Here is a 20,691-nt window from a genome sequence, read left to right on the forward strand (position 1 = left end):
AGAATGTGTCATTCTGAAGACGATTAAGAAAAAACATCAAAATGGAAAAGAGCGCTGGGAATATGGCTTAGTTGTTGAGTGCTTGTCTAGCATGCATGAAGCCCTGGATTCAATTCCTCAATACCGTATAACCAGAAAAAACCGGAAGTGGTACTGTGGCTCAAGTGGTAGAGTGCTAGCCTTGAGCAAAAGAAGCTCAAGCTCAGTGTCCAGGCCCTGAGTTCAAGCCCCAGGACTGGCAAACAAAAAATAAAAATGGAAAATAGTAAAAGACAAACAAAATCAAACCAGCAAGACTGACCATTCAGATGGGCTAGTTTTAGAATATACAGGCTTTTCATAGCACAAAGTTGTTCCAGTAAGACTCTTCCTATCTTTCTAGCATCCAAGATGTATAAAAATCTCTAATCAATTTAAGTGCTTTTGATTTATGCCTGTAATCCCAGCCACTCAACAGATTCCAATTAACAAGCAAAAGGCCAAGTTGGAGGCATAGCTCAAGTGATAAGAGTGTCAGTCAGAGGCAAGCTGAGCAAGATTGCAAGTGTGTAGAGTTCAAGCCCTAGTAGAAAACACAAAAACCAAACCATACCACAACAGAACAAAACAAAACAAAAAGCCCTTTTATCAAGACCTGGAAATGTGGCTCAAATGGGAGAATACTTGTAGAGTGAGTGAGATGCCCTGAATTCAATCTTCTATTACATCAAGAGAAAAAAATTGAATCAAGTTCCTAGAGATTCTGGGAGAAAGAATTGGAGGGAATTTAGAGTTAGTGATAATCAAGATGTTAAATCTAGATGTTAAATGACATATTCCAGTTATTAGTCTAAGTTCAAGATAGTATCTCTAGGGAGGTTTAGAGATTGTCTCTAAGGAGGTTTGTTTTTGTGAGAGTTTGTATATGAGGGAAATTGTTTTTTTATCAATAACTTAGAATTATTCATTGCAGGGGCTGGGAAGGTGGCTCAGTGGTAAAACGCTTGCCTTGCATGCATGAGGCCCTGGGTTCGATTCCTCAGCACCACATAAGCAAAAAGAAAAAAGCCGGAAGTGGCGCTGTGGCAAAAAAAAAAAAAAAAAAAGAATTATTCATTGCAAAAACTCAGTTGAAGAGAAGGAAGAGAACGTATTTTTGGAAAAGAATGACTCAGAATCAATACAATTTCTCAGCTAAGAAAAATAGAAAAAGTTTGAAAATATATAGAGAGGCTGGGAATGTGGCTTAGTGGTAGAGTGCATGAAGCCCTGGGTTTGATTCCTCAGTATCACATACACAGAAAAAGCCAGAGGTAGAGCTATGACTCTAGTGGTAGAGTGCTAGCATTGAGCAAAAGAAGCTCAGGGACAATGCCCAGGCCCTGAGTTCAAGCCCCAGGACTGGCAACACACACACACACACACACACACACACACACACACGAGACAGAGGGTGCTAATAAAATTACACACACACACACACACACACACACACACACACACACACACACACGAGACAGAGGGTGCTAATAAAATTATTGAATCTTGCTGGGCACCAGTAGCTCATGCCTGTAATCCTAGCTACTCAGGAGGCTGAGATCTGAAGATCACAGTTCAAAGCCAGCCTGAGCAGGAAAGCCTTTGAGACTCTTATCTCCAATAAAGCACTCAGAAAACTGGAAGTGGCACTGTGGCTCAAGTGGTAGAGTACTAGCCTTGAGCTGAAGAACTGAGGGTCAGAGCCCAGGCCCAGAGTTCAAGCCCCATGACAAACAACAAGAATTATTGAATCCCTTTTGTTACTTTTCAGAATTGGTGTGATTACTGTGGAAGGTTTATATCTAAAAATAGATAGGAGAGACCTAGTAAGGGCTGGTTAATGTTGTCAAGGTGTCTTAAGAGATAGCATATTGATAGTGTATGGATTTCCATGCTGGCATGAAATAGACTCCTGAGCCTTTTCATTGTCTATACAGAAAACCTTTTCTTTTACTCATACCTATCAAGAACTTAGTATCTACCTGAATTATTTTCATCTATTGATATTGAAAAAGCAGAGTCTTATCAGGTTCCATCATGTAATAGTTAGCATTCTGGACTCTGAAAAAGTAGAGTCTGTGCCTTACTTATTTTTGTATCATTTATGTTTAGCACTAACATGCCTCAGTCATTGCTGAAAAAAAAGGAACTGACCTAATTTAGAAAGACTCCTCTTAGGAGAAAGTATATGAAGGAGAAATAAGATAATGAAATGAAAAATCAAATGGTTTTTCATGTGAATTTGTTGTTTATACAAATTATAATGGAAAATATAATGTATTACTCTATTTTTATAGAAAATGAGTTGGTGAATTTAGATGACTTTATTACAACTTTCTCCAAGGAACAAATTTTCATGAATATGATGGTAGGTAGGAAACTTGCTTTAAAATGATTTGAAGGAAAGAATAGTTAGGTTGGGAAGAATAAAGTTCAATTTGGACAGCTATTTAAAACTCCTGTGATTCATAGGCAAGTAAAATGCTACTTTAAAAAAAATCTTGGGGGGCTGGGAAGGTGGCTCAGTGGTAGAGTGCTTGCCTCCCAAGCATGAGGCCCTGGGTTCGATTCCTCAGTACCACATAAACAGAAAAAGCTGGACGTGGCGCTGTGGCTTAAGTGGTACAGTGCTAGCCTTGAGCTGAAGAGCTTAGGGACAGTGCCCAGGTCCAGAGTCCAGGCCCCACGACCAACCAAAAAAAAAAAAAATCTTGGTATGTCAGAGTAATAATAGCGAACCTGCTGTCTCATCTGAATTTTATGAACTAAAAGCCAGTACATAAATATTTAGTAATGCTAATAATAGTGAGGTGATCCAATATGTAATTAGCCATATTGATTAAGATTTGATAGGTGATTGATTTATTTGAAAATAAAACCTGTTTGAATGAAATACTGGCATGGCTTTCATTTTAGAACATTTAAAAAGCTTTATTTAAGTGTAATTTACATAACTTACCTATTCACTGATTTTTAGTAAATTGTGCAACTATCATCAGAATCCAGCTTTTGCTTGCAATGATTACTTTTATACAAATAACTCAAAAATTTCCCGGAAGGCTTACAATAAGAAAGGAAAGATATTGTCTTGCTATTATGCTTTCTTCTGTTTATTTCTATGATAAAAGATTTCCCTAAAGATTTTCCAGATAAGAAAAAAATTAATCCAAAAGTAAAGAGACTTCCTTTTATACCTAGATGAAGCTACATTTGGCATGTAGCTTAAGTACTTAAGTGTCAATTTCTTGAAGGTAATATAAACAAATCTACTTCTTCAATGCTTCCCTATGAATTAAATCACTTACCAACTCAGTCACTGTTATATTGCTGTTCTTGTGAAGAGTAGAAAGGACACCTTCTGAAACTTTGTGGCATAGCTTTTGGAGGAGCGGCTTCAATTCATGATGCTCTATCACTGAGCTATGTATGCCTCCACTTGTGTTTTTGGCTAGTTAATTGAAAATAAGAATTTCATGGGTTTTTCATTGTTTCTAAGTAATAATATGTATATCTACAAGAGATAAAATAAAGGGATTTACCAAGGAGTGAATTTACATATATCCACAGACTGGTATTTCAGCTTGTTATCAGAGATTGAAGATTTCCTGCTAATGAAAAATAAACTACCAGGGAGTTCAATTTGTTGAATTAGCTAGGAATTTTTCATATTTTTAATATATTTTTAGTTGTGATATTATCAGTGCATTTTAGGCATAGAAACTATAGAGAAAAGATACAAATATTTTGACTGATTTTGATACATACTGATCTTCACTATTATTAATCATGATGGCTATGTGCTTTTAATATATAACATTTCTCACTTAATCACAATCAAAAAAAAAAAAGAACCTCGGGGAAGGGAGGGAGGGAGGGGATGGTAGGGGGAAAACAATGGAGGGGGTAACAATGTTCAAGAGGAAGTGTACTCATTACCTCACTCATGTAACTGTAACCCTCTGTATAGTATCTTTACAATAAAAAAAATTATATATATATATATATATATATATATATAACATTTCTGAAATGATTTCTATTTTTGTTACTGCTGGCACCAGATTGATTTACATTTAATACAAGTATGCTGCTTTATTTTAGTACTGACTAATGGCACTAATGCTGTTAAAAAATTTGAAGATGAAAAAGTTGACAGTGAGGATGTAAATACTTCTCTTGAAGAGTTTGGAATTCACCTCCCTAAGCCAGAAGTGGAAAAGCCTGTGGAATTGACTGAAGCTGATAGTAAGTGTTAACATTTTCAGGCAATTGTGATAACACATCTAGCACATGTGTCAGTTTGTTATTTTCCTTTGAATAATGATTTTTTTCTTTTCTTTTTTCTTTTTTTTTTTTTTTTGGGTCCGGTTGTGGGGCCTGAACTCTGGGCCTGAGCGCTGTCCTTCAGCTCTTCAGCTCAAGGCTAGCACTCTACCACTTGAGCCATAACGCCACTTCTGGCTTTTTCTTTTTGCTTATGTGGTGCTGAGGAATTGAATCCAGGGCCTCATGCATGCAAGGCAAGGGCTCTACCACTAAGCCACCTTCCCAGCCCCTGAATAATGATTTTTTAATTGGTTTTTGTCAGAAAAAATGTCTATTAAGGTTAATTAAATAAAATAGCACAAAAGTCCTCACATGTGTAACACAAAATGCTCTGGGAAATTTTCTGGGAAAATGTTAAAAAAGAAAGAAAGTAGGGTTTGTGACCTTGCTAGCTGACCAGGTAGAAGTCAGGATACAAGATATATATTTTTGTATATTTTTCTTCTTTTTCAATTCATCATTAAATTCTTTCAAAATATACGCTGAATTTGTTCAGTTCTCCTGATTGCCATCTCTGTCACAGCAGGTCACTGCAGGTTTTTCTGCCTTATCTTCCAGAGAGTCCATTTTTTATATAGCACAGGGATCTTTCATAAACTTTTAATAAGATAATTTATCTCTTCTATTTAAAACACAAGATTTTCTATTGAAATTCTAATAAAGCAAAGCTTTGTCTTGTCTGCAGTGTTAGATTTAAGGGGAGGAAGGAGGCAGAGAAGATTTTGGGAGGAAGAAATGGAGAAAACGCTATTTTCTTGACATATTTTAGAATCCTCAAAGATATATTAAAATTGTGTTAAATGTTTTATTGTTTTGATACTTGAAAGTTGGGTATTCACTTATGCTATTGTTATTCTTAACTACAAAATTCTTAATTCTTGACTATTCTAAATAACAGTTTACATTTTGACTTCTTATATAAGCATGTTGTAAAACTTATGTTTTTATCCATTATTTAGAATTGCCTCGTGTTACTGAAAATATTCAGAATCTCAGCCAGGAGCTGATGAATATTTCTGATCAGTGGAATACTTTGTCAAATGTGAATAGTAATTTTAAAAAAGATAACTTTCTAGATGAACTGAAGCTAGCAAAAGTTGGTGAGTATTACCTAAAGTTAAGAGGCACATGATGTAATTTTATATTCTGCTTTTGATGATAGCCAGTCTAACAAATATGAAGTGCTATTTCATTGTGGGTTTAATTTGCATTTTTTGTGATTAGAAATATTGAACATTTTAGTAATTAGTATGTCACCTTCTTCTTCTCCGTCTCCTTCTCCTTATTAGAAATATTGAACATTTTAGTAATTAGTATGTCACCTTCTTCTCCTTCTCCTCCTCCTTCTCCTCCCTCCCCCTCCTCCTTCTTTTTTGTTGTTGTTGTTGGTAGTTGGGCTTGAACTCTGGGCCTAGGTGCTGTCGCTCATCTCTTCAGCTCAAGGCTAGTGCTCTACTGCTAGAGCCACAGCACCTACCAGTTCCAATTTTCTGAAGGTTTATTGTAAATAAGAGTGTCATGGAGTTTCCTGCCCGGGCTGGCTTTGAACCGCCATCCTCAGATCTCAGTCTCCTGAGTAGGTAGGATTACAGGTGTGAGCCACTGGCACCCAGCAGTATGTCTTCTTTTGAGAAATGTTCAAGACTTTTGCCCAATTTAAGGGTGTTTTCTTGCTATTAAGTAGTTTGAGTTTTTTTATATATTTTAGATTCTAGCTCATTACTTGGTATATAATTTGCAACTATTTTCTCCCAATTCATGAATTGTCTCCTCATTCTAATTTTTTTCTTATCTGAAGAAGCCTCTTAGTTTGATACAGTCCCACTCATCTATTTTTTTCCTTAAGTTGATTGTGGCTTGGGGTTCTACCTAAGAAACTCCTGCCTAGACAAATGTCGGGGAGCTTTTCCTTTGTTTTTTTCTTCTACTAGTTTTAGTGTCAGGTCTCAATTAGATAGTGTTCCAACATGGTTAAAATGTCTATATATACATGAAAATTAAAGAAAGTTCAGATTGTTTGACTGGTCTATAGAAAAATATTAATATCAATGTATTAATATTCATTGAGTCCATTCAGGCTATATATTATGTCACCTTTTGAAAATGGCTTATCCCAGAAAACATAGAGTGGGTGACCAGGAATTGTTAAAAGACTATTGAAATTTTATAATTGCATTACTTGGGATAACTTATAGATTCAGGAGCAAAGTCTTTGTAGTTAGGAAAAGTGCTACTAAAAGAAGTATGACAAAACATAACAATAGACATGTGTAATTTTACTGTATAATATAGTATTGGAAAACTTGTGTTCATTTAAAACCCATAGTAGCTTGGGTGGCTTACGCTATACAGGAGACTGAGATCTGAGGATCACAGTTCAAAGCCAGTCCAGAAAGGAAAGCCCATGAGACTTTATTTCCAGTTAAACACCAAAAAACCTGAAGTGAAGCTGCAGATCAAGTAAGCTCGGAGACAGCATGCAAGCCCTGGGTTCAAACCTCAAGACTAGCGTGCGCGCGCGCGTGCACACACACACACACACACACACACACACACACACGCGCGCGCACACACACACACACACGCGCGCACACACACACACACACACACAAATAACCTCCTCCAAAAAAACATTATTAATTGTAGCTATATAAGTAAGTCATATATAATAGTCTTTTTTTTTTTTTTTTTGGTCGGTCGTGGGGCTTGAACTCTGGGCTTGGGTGCTGTCCCTCAGCTCTTCAGCTCAAGGCGAGCGCTCTACCACTTGAACTACAGTGCCACTTCCGGTTTTTTGGTTTATTGGAGATAAGAGTCTCACGGTCTCTCCTGCCCGGGCTGGCTTTGAACCGCGATCCTCAGATCTCAGCCTCCTGAGTAGCTAGGATTACAGGCGTGAGCCATCAGCGCCTGGCCTATAATAGTCTTTTATATATTGGAAATGTATTTTGCTGGCAATACTTTGTTTTAGTTTTTGGTCACAGCTTACGGTAATTTAAAATTTGGGGAGTAAGCTTCTTTTTCTCAAATAGGGAAGAAAAGCTACTTTTCTCTTTTGTGATTGCCCTTTGACACACTAATCTGGTATTTGTGTGTTCTTGTATAAAATATGGGCATAAATATTTGTTAAGCATTAGAGTGATATAATCATTGGAAACTGACAAAAGTCTTTACACTTAACAGGTACAGAATTTTTAAAATTAAAGACTAAATTAGGACTGAAATGTACCTCTTAGTTTAATCTGGGGCTATGTCTTTATACTATATTTTAGGAATATAGACATATAGTTTCTCTTGATTGATGGAAGTTGAGAAATAAGCCTAAAGTCCATTATCTTAATCTATAAAATTATTTTTGGTTATTCAGAAATATGAAAAAGAAATATGATTTATTTCTGAGCATGTCAAATGATTTACAGATTTATAGATTTACAGACTGCTTCATTGGAGCTGACTTTTGCTATGTAGGATAACCTATTAAAATTTTATTCTTACAGATGATGACAAAGTACAACTTAAAGAATTTGAGAAAATAGTAAAGAATATGCATGATGCCTCCAGGTTAAAAAGTAAGTACTAGATTGTTTTTCTTTCATTGGATTCACTTCTTTTTGCTTTAGATTTTTTTCCATCACTTCTGGTTCTAATTTCTGGTTAAACAGATTGGCATTGATCTGAAGACAGACCAGTGAAACATGATTTTCATTAAATTTGGCAGCTTCTTTAATGAGAGAGAAAAATGCTTTTTGTGGAAAAGAGTGCTATTAAAAATTCTTTTTAATTACATTTTATTTCTGAGATACTGGCTTTAATTTTTTTCCAGATACAAGTATTCTCTGTGATATTAAGCCTCAGACTTGGAAATCTATCATATAAATTGTTTTCTATTATTATAAAATTTCTCATAAGTCTTCTGCTGCTTCCTTTAGGAGAATTCATTATGAACTTTTTTTTTAGTCTTCATTAAATAAAGTTGTCACACATTTTTGCAGAACATTTTTATAGTATTTTAAAAATGTTTTTATTGTTATTATAAAGATGATATGCAGAGGGTTTATAGCTATCTAACTCAGATAAAGAGTACATTTCTTTTTGGACAATGTTACCCCTTCCCTCACTTTTTCCAAGTTTTCCTTCCTGTCCCCACCTACAAGTTGTATAATTCATTTTCAATGAATTCATTTTCAGTGAGTAACACTGCTGCATTTTTCACCCTTTGTACCCCTATTTCTGCACCCTCTTTACCCTTCCAAAGACATAAATGAACAATAAGACAAAGAGAAAAGAAAAGAAAACAACAACAAAGAAAAAAACCTCTTTTCCATTTCCTGGAGTTCATTTCCATAAATATTATTTGATCAGAGGCACATAGGCATTATGCCTCTGTGTTCCTCCACCTAAGAATATCCTCCTTTGGTCTCACTGTGTGTGAATGTCTAGAGTCCTATATAATTATCATGTCCTAGTGTATTTTAGATCTAGCTTATGCATATGCGAGAAAACATGCACTGTTTGTGTCTCTGAACTTGGCTTACCTCTCATGATTTGTGCTAGGACATTGGTGTAGTATTTGACCCCTGTTTTATTTAATAGTTAAGAAACAGGACAAAAAGTAAGTGAAGATAGTATTTTTGAGGGAGTATGCTTTTTGTTTGGAGAATATATGTTAAAATTTAACATCTCTGGTAATTTACTTGAATAAGAGTTTGAGTAACCCTTTGGCCAGTGAACATTCTTAGGAAAAGAAAAAATGCCATAAGTAAGTGGACAGGGAGATCAGTACAGAATCATTATGTATAAAAAGGAATAGCAATACTTCATTTTTTTCTGGAATGTAAAAATCCTAATACTATTCATTTAAGAAAAGTACTCAATGATCTTTCTGTTAAACTACATTACTGTGTCAATGTAACGGCTATCAGCATAATATATTAGTAGTTAGTTTAACTTTGTTGTAGGAAACAAAACAGAAATAGAGCATCGGCTTTGGGCTACACTGAGATGACCTTGTGTTTCTTTCACTTAACAGTGGTCATTCTTTCTGGGCCATTATTATTTCCTTCAGCTAATAACATTATGTTTCTCATAAAGGGTCAAACATAATAGTAACATATATAGAGCATGTAACCTAGTATTAGAAACATATTGTGGGTTTAATAAATGGTAGTTATAATTTTATTTCTAGTTCTGAAATCAGAGGTAGGGCTCAAAAGTTTAGATAAGTAATATTTTATAAGAGGGAAAAGGAATTTTTTTAAAAAAGTTAAGTCATTGCATATTAAGGAGAGAGGATACGGGAAGGCAGTCACAGAGATCAAGGAGATGACATTGATATCCAGTGCAGAATAATGCTAGTAACTACGAGGAGGAATTATAATAAATGAGCTACCTGAGCAAGAAAGTGTTAATATGGCAGGGCCAGGGGTCTTGTTTGGAAGAGCCTGCTTGCAAGGTTGGCTGGCATATGTGAACTTGGCTTTTAGAACGTTCTCTCCATTAGTAACTGATAAAGCAGGTTTACTGTACCCAGGCTACTTTTTGGAGAGGTTGGAATAGCCAAGAGAATAGTCATATAAAGTTCTATGCTTTTCTTCAATATATACACAGAAAGTTGACAATGTCTGACCTTGTGGTTAAGATTTTAGATGTGAAACAGGCAATTCTAGGTATAGAAGCAGATGTAGGGTAGCCATTGTTGTAGATGACTTTAGAAGGGAGGTAAAGGCTTTTTGGAATGAGAAGGTGAAATTGCTTTGAGGCTAGGTTCATTTCTACAGTTGATAAATTATCATGTGGTCTAAGGTAAAGAGAGGATTATATCAAGATGCCAGACTCCTCAAAGTAATACATGATGATAATAGTAGAACAACATCACTGAATGAAGGCCTAAACCTTAAAGAGAAGGGCTAAGGTTTGGTTAAAATTGGAACAGTAATTGCCTGTCAACAAGAAAAGTGCCTCTCTGCTTCCTGATCCTATTAACATAGGATGATGAGTCAACTTCATTTAAGATAGTTATGCAAGGAAACTGTTTTTCAGCAAGCTTTAGTTAAAGAGGCAGAGCTGGTACATGTTTTCAAGGTGCTAGCAAAGCTCAGATTGGTATTTTCAGTTACTTCCCAATGATGTTAGGGGAGCAGATGGTAAAACAAGATCTAAGATAGCTAAGAAGGTAAGATTAGTATTTACTAATTCTCATTGGCTTTAATGATAATCATCATAGTTTTATTTTATAAATACTGGATTGATTGGATCTTATTATATGTCTAATATAAGTTTTAGTGCTTTTCATTCCTTATCATTCACATCAACCTTGTGAATTAAATTATTTTCCCACTTTAGATCCATCACCATGAGCATTATAGAGTGGTTAGGTAGAAATAATTTGTATAGGTCATACAATTCTAGGTCACATAACCTGAAGCTGAGATATAAATGTGAGTCTATCTGACTTAACCATCACTGGACTTGAAGCTAAATTCTAGATGCTAGGGTATAAATGAATCTCTGAAGAATTGAAAATAAAAAGTGAATGAGCTCTTGTATCATATTTACATTTTTCATGACTAGATTTTTTATCTATATCAAAATGAGTTAATTTTGTTTGTTATAATTAAATCCCTATAGAAAAATTACTTTCTGTAATTTCCAGGAAAAAGTCAGCTATATATTTCTCACTTTGATTATGCTGATTTTATATCAGTACCAAAGAAATGTGAGCAACCAAGAACTCTTTTAATACTGAGGTGCTGGTCATGGAATTCTTTGAAGGCTGAATTAGTCTTATTCCTCAATTCAGGATGTAATAATAAAAAAATGGGCTGCAACTGACAAAGATCTTTAATGATAGCTTTTGTTTTTTTGTTTTATTTTTTAAAATCAGATTCATTTAATTATAAAACATCTCTTTTCAATTTCTAGGCTTACAGGAGATTGCCTTAGCTCTTGATTCACTTGAAGGTGAAATGATAGCTGAGGAGAACTTGGAAGATTTTCTGAAAAATGTTGGGATTAAGTCACCTAAAGAAGAAGCAGAGAATATTCTTCAATCAGATTTTGTTTCTGGTAAACATTTTATTAACCAAAAATTTTTTCCTGATAGAATACCAATAAAAATTGTGCAAGCCCCTCTTTATAATTACTTAAAGATAATTAAAAACTAAAAACATTGTGTAAGATATTTGCTTATGGAAGAACAAATATTGTAAATATTATATTTGAAAAGGAGACTTTCCTCTTCAAATTATCTCTTTTGCAGCTATGAATATATATATATATATATGTATATATTTTAAACAATCAAGTCTAAAGCGTGTGGGGAATGGAGTTGTTGAAATTCTGCTCAGAGATACCTTAATTTACTGAGTGAAGAACAACTTAAGAATTCCAGTTTTGTGACTAGAAATCCTAGCTTTGTCAACTTTGATCAAGTATAGTTATTGGTTTTTCTTGGCTGTTTGGTTTTTTTATGGATAGAATTAGCACTAGTATAATCTTCTATAAACTTACAGGGTTAGTAAGACAAACTGTTTGGACATAAACCCAAAGAATCTTGTAAATAAAATGTTCAAGAAACATAAATATTTAGATATACATTTATATGTAAAAATACATAAATGTTTATTTAATGTTGGTTATTAGTCTTTTTGTATTACCAGTGCTTGTTTTTCACTTCTTTTGTTTTCATCTAGAAGGAAACATGGTGAATGTTAATGACTGGTTGAAAAGTTTGAAGGAGACCCCAAAATTTTCCAATTTTATTGGTAAGAGCTTTATGATAAAGCTGTTAGAAGACAACAATGCAGGATTCATTCAAAAGGTCATTTAGTCAAATACTATTTGGTTCTTAAATCTTTATAGAAGTTACTTTGATTTGATTGTGGTTTGTCTCCTCTGAAACTGGTAATGAAGCTTAATCCAATTGTGAGGTATTAAGAGAGTAGAGACTTTATCTAATTGTGACTTTTGGAGTTGAGGCCTTGGGAACTGATTAGGACTACATAAGATCATTAGGATAGAGCCCTTGTGGCTTTATAAGAAAAGAGAGACCAGAGAACATATAGATATGCTACTATCTCTCACCAGGGCTATCATAACCATCTTGGAAGACCACTGTGAGATGTGATCCTTTGAAGTTGGACCAGAGCTAATTGTAGGAAACGTCAGTACCCCACTCTCACCAATAGGTCATCGAGTTGCCAGTGGCTCATGCCTATAATGCTAGCTACTTAGGAGGCTGAGACCTTAAGGATCTCAGTTTGAAGCTAGTCTGGACAGAAAAGACAAGGGTTTCTCCCATTATCCAGCAAAATACTGGACTGGAGACATCACTTAAGTGGTAGAGTGCCACATGAGCAAGCAAACTAGGTGAACATGAGGCCATGAATTTGAGTCCCCAGTATTATCTAACTGGATGCTTAGGAGAAAACTAGAACTCTCAAAGCAATTCAGATTTCACTGTTGCCCAGTTGTTGCTTCTAATTTTATCTCATTGTAGTTAGAGAAATGTAGCTAGAGTTTGATAGTTCCTCTGTTCATTAAAAGTGGAGTCTCCTATCTTTTCTTTTTTTGAGAGGGGTGTTGGTAGTATTGAGAACTCAGGGCCTTGCACTTTCTAGGCATGTGCACTATCACTTGAGTCACACCTGTAACCTCCTTTTATTTCTTGCTCTAGTTATTTTTTTTTTTTTCAGATAGGGTCTGGTGATTTTTGCTTGGGACTGCCTGGATCACAATCCTTGCTATGCCTCCAGCAGACATGTGACACCACACTCATCCCTAAAAGTGGATTTTCTTCAGTTTTTATATGCTTCTTTCAGAAATCAAATTAGTTAGTTGTAGGGATGTACTAATGATAGGATACACTCATTCTTTCTGTCTTGGAAGTCCTTATAGCTTTTTTAAAATAACCCATTCCACAGTGAATATTACAAAAGTACATCATATACATGTTTGAAAACAGAATAATGAGAACCATTCAAATTATTTTAAAAAGATATAAACTTTTAAAGCTTAAAAAATAGCTCACCCCTGACAAGAGGAAAAAAACTGGGAGAGAGTGAAGGAGGAGTGACATTGTCCAAAAAGAAATGTACTTTTTACCAGACTTATATAACTATAACCTCTCTGTACATCATCTTTATAGTAACAATAAAAAATTTAAAAAATAGCCCATCTCATTATTTTGGACAACTATAGAACTAGAATTTTATTACATATTTTTGGTAGAATTCTTCTGTTATTTTTCCATTCCTGGAATCATATACATTTGGACTTTTTTACTGGTTAAAATAGCTTTCCAGAAATATGAAAACAACTTATTTTCTCATTTCTTTTCACTAAATCAACAAATTTCCCTTGAATTCCTCTACACTGACCTGTTTTTAAAACTTCAATATCAGAGAACAAAATAATCTATTAAATGATAGTTACTTTTAGATAAAGTTTAAAATAATTTATTTTACATTTCTTTCAGCCAATTTTGAAATGATTTTTTAGAAATATACTTTAGAAGTATGAATTCTTTTCTAGAAAAATTAAGGAAGTTGGTTGTGGGTTTTCTAGTCCAAATGTGTGCTAAATATGAGACCATGAGTCTCTTTAGAATAGACTAAGGTAGCTGGCAGGAACAAAAGATGTGGGAAGGAAAGCTGAAAGAGAATTGGAGTTGGAAGGTTTTGTAAAGAATAAGGGGAACATTTTTACTGAAATAGTGAGCCCATTGACATAATAACTAGAGAAACATTGATATGTGTTCACAGAGGAATAGCCCAGCCAAGTCCTAGACACTTAAAAAAATAATTTTAAGCATAAAGAAAAGAATTATGAGCTACACATGGTGGTGAATGTCTGTAATCCTAGAACTTGGGAAGTGGAGACAGGAGGATTGTAAATTTGATGCCAACCTGTACTCCCTAGCAAGACCTGTCACAAAAAAAGAAAAGAGGCCTAGCTCAAGTGGGAGAGCACTTCCTAATGTAAGGTCCTGGGCTCAAAGCCCAGTTCAGAAAAACAAAACAAAAACAAAGAAACAAACCCCCAGGTTATTTACAACTAAAAAAGGTTATAAACACACAATTATTGGAGTAGAGAAAACTTTCAAAGTGAGCTTATAGAAAATTATCAGAGTGGAAAATAGACTATTCTTTTGTTTTGTTTTGTTTTTTTGGTCCAATTGTGGGGCCAGAACTCTGGGCCTGGCCACTGTCCCTCAGCTCTTCAGCTCAAGGAGACCACTCTATCACTTGAGCCACAGCGCCACTTCCGGCTTTTTTCTTTTTGCTTATGTGGTGCTGAGGAATCGAACCCAGGGCCTCATGCATGCAAGGCAAGCGCTCTACCACTGAGCCACCTTCCCAGCCCAAGTACACTATTCTTAAGGGACCCACACTTGTCTTGCAAGTATCTTATTGACCATATCAAAGAGTGTAGATGTAAAAGAGGTTATTAGTTTTATTGCTATGATCAAAAGATTTAGATCTATGTACTAAATTATATGTTGTATGTATATTTTCTGTATTGTAGCCTTGAATGAGATCATCAATACTTTGGACCACCTGGAAGACAGTTATCCGTCTGATAAGGACAAATATTCTGATGTAGTTGAAAAGACTTATTTTACTGATGATACTCGTCAAGAAATACTTAACGACTTGGAGCAGACAATCACACCCTGTAATAAACATTTTTAAAATTTTACTTTATTTTTTTTTAAATTAAGGAACCTCAGATGTAGGCTTTTTAGTTTGAATATTTGATATTGTTCTTCTAAATTTTGATCTGAGGATTTCAAATTACTTTACCAAGTATTAATTAGAAATTTCTTACTTATCACCAAAAGAACACAATGAACTTATTGGACCAGTTTGCTATGGATCATATTTAGTACTATACCTATGTTAAATCCATAGAAATTATTGTTGTTAAATGTCTGGGTAATCTCATAACCTGAATTGCCAAACTGATCTCAAAATATTTCTGAATGTTGAGGTATGTTAGTCAATTGATGTCTGTTGCTAGAGTAATTTTATTCCAAAGTTAATACTTATACTATTATATGCTTTATAGTGCTCTTAATATTTGTTGTGTAACTTTTTTAAAAGTAAAAAAAAAATACTATTGAATAGTTACCTTGCAATTGGTTTTGTTTATCTAGACAATGGCTAGTTGTATATCAATTTTCAAACAATTTACTTGATCTGTCTATACTCTCACCTCAGATATATCTTATGCATGTCTTTCCTTTAAGTTTAATTTTGTCAAAAAATGACAATGAATATTTGTCAATGTCTGGAGACAGTTTTGGTTATTAGGGCGGATGAGGAAGGATTACTAGCATCTACTTAGCAGTGGCAAGAGATGCTGCCAAATACTCTGCTATTTATATTACAGTACCACCTCCCTAAATAGTTATCTTGAACAAAATATTGATTAACGCTGAAGTTCAAAAAAATTACTGTTTTAGAGTTATTTCTAAAATCACTTGATCCTATTTTAAAAGTATTTTTAAAATATTTTTAAAAGTATTTTTAATAGTTTAGTTGTTTTGTTTATCTTACTTAGACAAAAGTTAATTTATCTGTATTTTAACCTCCATTTGTTACAAGGTAACATCTGGACTAGCTGTGAGTTACAACTGTTTGTTAACTACAAAAAGGTTAATGTAGACAAATAGATTTTATTTCTAATGATTATCCCTCAAATAGATCTCAGTATCAGTTTGCATCTCTGTAGGAAGCATGTAGGATAAATGAATGCAAGTGCAGTTTGCCCTTAGGAAAAACTCCAGGATTAGATAGTAGTTAGCTGGGTAGGTAAGGAGAGTTAGACACAGGTAATTATTCAGATGGCGAGTTTATGAAAACAAAGTGAGAGAGAAAGGAAGTACCAATGCCATTAGAAACTGTCACATTTAAGGAATTGGTGGCGACCACAGAGGGGCTTTAGGAATGAGAAAGAAGAGTAAGAAAATCTTGATAGTTTGAGAGACTGAGGAAGATTTAACAACTCCATTACTATGATTCTATACATGTCTTTAATATGTTTGAATCAGTTTTACTCCTTCTATCAGTCTCCTTTCAGCCAGGTAAGATTTCAAAGGAGGGAACCCCAGGGATAAATGTGAATGAGAAAAGAAGTTTTAATTGTTGCTTTCCTTCCAAACTTGCTAATGTCAAGATGCGATTCTTCATTGTATTGTCTCTGTCTCTAAAATTTCAGATTTTAGAAATGAGGCTGTACCTTCAAATCTGAAGTTGCCGGAGATGAATGGTGAGTAAGAACTTTCCAAATGAGAAAAATTCCAAATAAGAGGCTTTTATTTTTTTCAGATCATTGTCAAGTACTAACTGCATTCCTAATCTACCCTGGGCACTTCAGGTAGAGTATTATTTCCAAATAGTAATCAGAGCTTTAAAGATGAAATTTCTGTATGTCCTAGCTCTGTGCCATTATTATGAACATTCAACTCCATTTTTTCCCAATTCTGTAGATACTCCCTTTTCTTTTACTCTCAATCTTTCCATTTCTTGAGATATTCTCTCCTGACTCCCTTTGCCTATACTTTGTGTTTCACAGTAGTTATACTACAGTGTAGTATTGTTGGGTCAAGGACTGTTGCATCTCTAGAAAGTAGCACAATCCTGGTTCTTTTCATACTAAAAAAATAGCTATTATTAATAGCTCACACTTACATTTACTGATATTGTACCAAATATCTTATGATAATTTATAAATATTAAATGAATGAATAGATCTGTGTTATTTATTTTATGTATTTATTTTATTTATTACTTATGTATTTATGTATTTGTATAGCCATACTACAACTTATAATTAGAACTGGCTCAATTTGTTCTTGGTTCCATCTGTTTTTTTTTTTTTTAATTTAATTTAATTTTATTTGTGAACATACTGTAAAGAGGGGTTACAATTGCATGGGCAGGATAATGCATACATTTCTTACCAAGCACTGCAGCCTCCTCCTTTGTTTACCCTTCACATCACTTCCCAGCCTCCCCCCTCCCCCCCAATCCCCATCCTTCTCCTTCCCCCCTTCCCCCCCCCCCCCCCCGCACCGACGTTGTAAAGCTCATTTTGGACATGACAACTTGTACTTCTCATTGTTGCAACAGGTCCACCTGTATCCTTAAACAACTGGTTTTTCCCCATCTCCTCAACAAGTTATACTGACATCAAATATAGTGAAAGCAGGGGTTATACTATGGGGAAGGGACATACAAAGCAACAAAGAGATAATCTTATAGATGCATTAGAAACACATGCATGAAAGAAAAAAACATTAAAATACATATCTAAGGGTTCATTTTCCTGACATCACATTATCTGACCTTTTCTGCTTGACTCATACATATACTAGATATTGCAAATAAGGGAAACCATGGGACCTATGTTTCTTTGGGCCTGGCTTACTTCACTTAATATAATTTATTCCAAACCTTTCCATTTCCTAACAAATGGGGAAATGTCATTCTTTTTGATGGAGGCATAGAATTCCATTGTGTATATATACCACATTTTCTTGATCCATTCATCTACTGAGGGGCATCTGGGTTGGTTCCATATCTTAGCTATGGTAAATAATGCTGCAACAAACATAGTTGTGCTGGTAGCTTTAGTGTGGTCTTGTTTGTAAACATTTGGGTAAATGCCCAAAAGTGGGATTGCTGGGTTATAGGGGAGTTCTATGTGAAGTCTTTTGAGGAACCTCCATACTGCTTTCCAAAGTGGTTGAACAAGTTTACATTCCCACCAACAATGAAGTAAGGTTCCTTTCTGTCCACATCCCCTCCAGCATCTGTTGTTGTTAGAGTTCTTGATTTTTGCCGTTCTAACTGGAGTGAGGTGATATCTCAATGTTGTTTTGATTTGAATTTCTTTTATGGCTAGGAATGTTGAACATTTCTTCATGTGTCTATTGGCCATCCTTCTTTCTTCTTCAGAGAAGTTTCTCTTTAAGTCTTTCGCCCACTTATTTATTGGGCAGTTGTTTCTTTGCGGATTTGTTGTTGGGGGGTTTAATTTTTTGAGTTCCAAATATATTTTAGATATGAGACCCTTGTCCGTTGTATGGCTAGTAAAGATCTTCTCCCAATCCGTAGGCTTTCTATTGATCTTGCTAGCTATGTCATTTGCCCTGCAGAAGCTCTGCAACTTTATGCAATCCCATTTGTCCAACCTTTCTTTGATTTGTTGTGTTTCTGGGTCTCTATTCAGAAAATTTTGGCCTGAGCCAAGGAGACCTAGGGTTTCTCCTATTCCATCCTGTAATGTTTTCAGAGTGTCTGCTTTGACTTCAAGGTCTTTGATCCATTTGGAGTTGATTCTGGTGCAGGGTGATATATAAGGATCTAGCTTTAGTTTTCTACATGTAGTTAACCAATTTTGCCAGCACCATTTACTGAAGAGGCTGTCTTTCTTCCATTCTAGCTCCCTTATCGAAGATTAGATGGCTATAGGTCTGTAGGTTCATTTCTGGGTTTTCAATTCTATTCCATTGGTCCTGAGGTCTGTTCTTATGCCAATACCAAGCTGTTTTGATTACTATGGCTTTATAGTAGAGTTTGAAATTTGGTATTGATATTCCTCCAGCAGTGTTGTTTCCGTTGAGAAGCGTTTTTGCTATTCGGGGTCTTTTATTGTTCCATATGAATTTTTGGATTGCCTCTTCTATTTCCTTGAAGAATGAGGTTGGAATTTTGATAGGTATTGCATTGAATTTGTAGATAGCCTTGGGAAGTATTGCCATTTTCACGATGTTAATCTTTCCAATCCAGGAGCATGGGAGGTTTTGCCATTTTTTAAGTTCTGTGTTGATTTCCTTTTTCAGGATTTTAAAGTTTTTATCATAGAGGTCCTTCACTTCTTTGGTTAAGTTAATTCCTATGTATTTTATTTTTTGTGGGGCTATTACAAATGGAGTTGCTTTCCTAATTTCAGCCACACTTTTCTCATTGTTGGCATACAGAAAAGCCATTGATTTTTGGGGGTTAATTTTATAACCTGCTATTTTACCAAAGTTTTGAATCAGCTTGAGTAATTTGGGAGTGGAGTCTATGGGATTTTTTAAATACAAGATCATGTCATCTGCAAAGAGGGAGAGTTTTATTTCTTCTTTCCCTATTTGGATCCCCTTTATTTCTGCATCTTGTCTTATTGCTGTAGCTAAGCATTCTAATACTAGATTGAAGAGAAGTGGAGAGAGTGGGCATCCTTGTCTTGTTCCTGAGTTAAGAGGAAATGGCTTTAGTTTTTCACCATTGAGTATAATGCTGGCTGTAGGTTTGTCATATACAGCCTTTATTGTATTGAGGAATGTTCCATGGATTCCTAATTTTTCCAAAACCTTCATCATGAAGGGGTGTTGGATCTTGTTGAATGCTTTTTCTGCATCTATTGAGATAACCATGTGGTTCTTATTCTTGCTCCTGTTGATGTGATGAATAATATTAATTGATTTGTGTATATTGAACCAGCTTTGCATCCCTGAAATGAATCCTGTTTGATCGTGGTGTATGATTTTTTGGATGAATTGTTGAAGTCGATTGGCCAAAATTTTGTTGAGAAGTTTTGCATCAATGTTCATCAAAGAAATGGGTCTATAGTTCTCTTTCTTTGATGAGTCCCTGCCTGGTTTTGGGATGAGGGTTATGATGGCTTCATAGAATGTGTTCGGTAGTGAGCTTTCTCTTTCAATTTCATTGTATAGTTGGAGGAGTATTGGTGTGAGCTCTGCTTTGAAGGCCTTGTAAAATTCCACTGTAAAGCCATCTGGTCCTGGACTTTTCTTAGCTGGGAGGTCTCTTATTGCTGTTTCTATTTCAGTGCTTGATATGGACCTGTTAAGATAGTTTAACTCATCATGTTTTAGTTTTGGCATGTCAATATTTGCTAGGAAAAGGTCCATTTCTGTCAAGTTCTCAAACTTATTAGCATAAAGTTTTGAGAAGTATTCCCTTATAATGTTCTGAATCTTGATTGTTTCCGTGGTGATGTTTCCATTCTCATCTCTGAGTTTATTAATTTGGGTGTGTTCTCTTCTTTTTCTGATAAGATTTGCTAAGGGTCTGTCAATTTTGTTAAGTTTTTCGAAGAACCAACTCTTTGTTTTGTTGATTCTTTCTATAGTTTTTTTGGATTCTAATTCATTTAATTCTGATTTAATTTTGATTATTTCTTTCCATCTACTGGATTGGGGTTTATCTTGCTGCTCTTTTTCAAGGAGGTTTAGATGTGTCATTAAATTGTTAGTTTCTGATCTCTCCAATTTGTTGATGTAGGAGCTCAGAGCTATAAACTTGCCTCTGAGTACTGCCTTTGCTGTGTCCC

General features: G+C 35.0%; 1 protein-coding gene across 1 annotated transcript in view; it reads left to right on the plus strand.

The window, feature by feature from the left end:
* The window catches only part of Efcab13 (EF-hand calcium binding domain 13), a 90,994-nt gene that overhangs the window by 24,102 nt on the left and 46,201 nt on the right, over positions 1-20,691 (plus strand). The window contains exons 13-19 of the mRNA XM_070026907.1: positions 4,120-4,263; positions 5,304-5,444; positions 7,842-7,913; positions 11,266-11,409; positions 12,036-12,107; positions 14,869-15,018; positions 16,564-16,614. Coding sequence (XP_069883008.1) covers positions 4,120-4,263; positions 5,304-5,444; positions 7,842-7,913; positions 11,266-11,409; positions 12,036-12,107; positions 14,869-15,018; positions 16,564-16,614 — 774 coding nt within the window. The remainder of the gene's footprint in view (positions 1-4,119; positions 4,264-5,303; positions 5,445-7,841; positions 7,914-11,265; positions 11,410-12,035; positions 12,108-14,868; positions 15,019-16,563; positions 16,615-20,691) is intronic.

This window comes from Dipodomys merriami, unplaced genomic scaffold (assembly GCF_024711535.1).
Source record: "Dipodomys merriami isolate MVZ:Mamm:240054 unplaced genomic scaffold, mDipMer1.0.p SCAF_19, whole genome shotgun sequence".
Taxonomy (NCBI): domain Eukaryota; kingdom Metazoa; phylum Chordata; class Mammalia; order Rodentia; family Heteromyidae; genus Dipodomys; species Dipodomys merriami.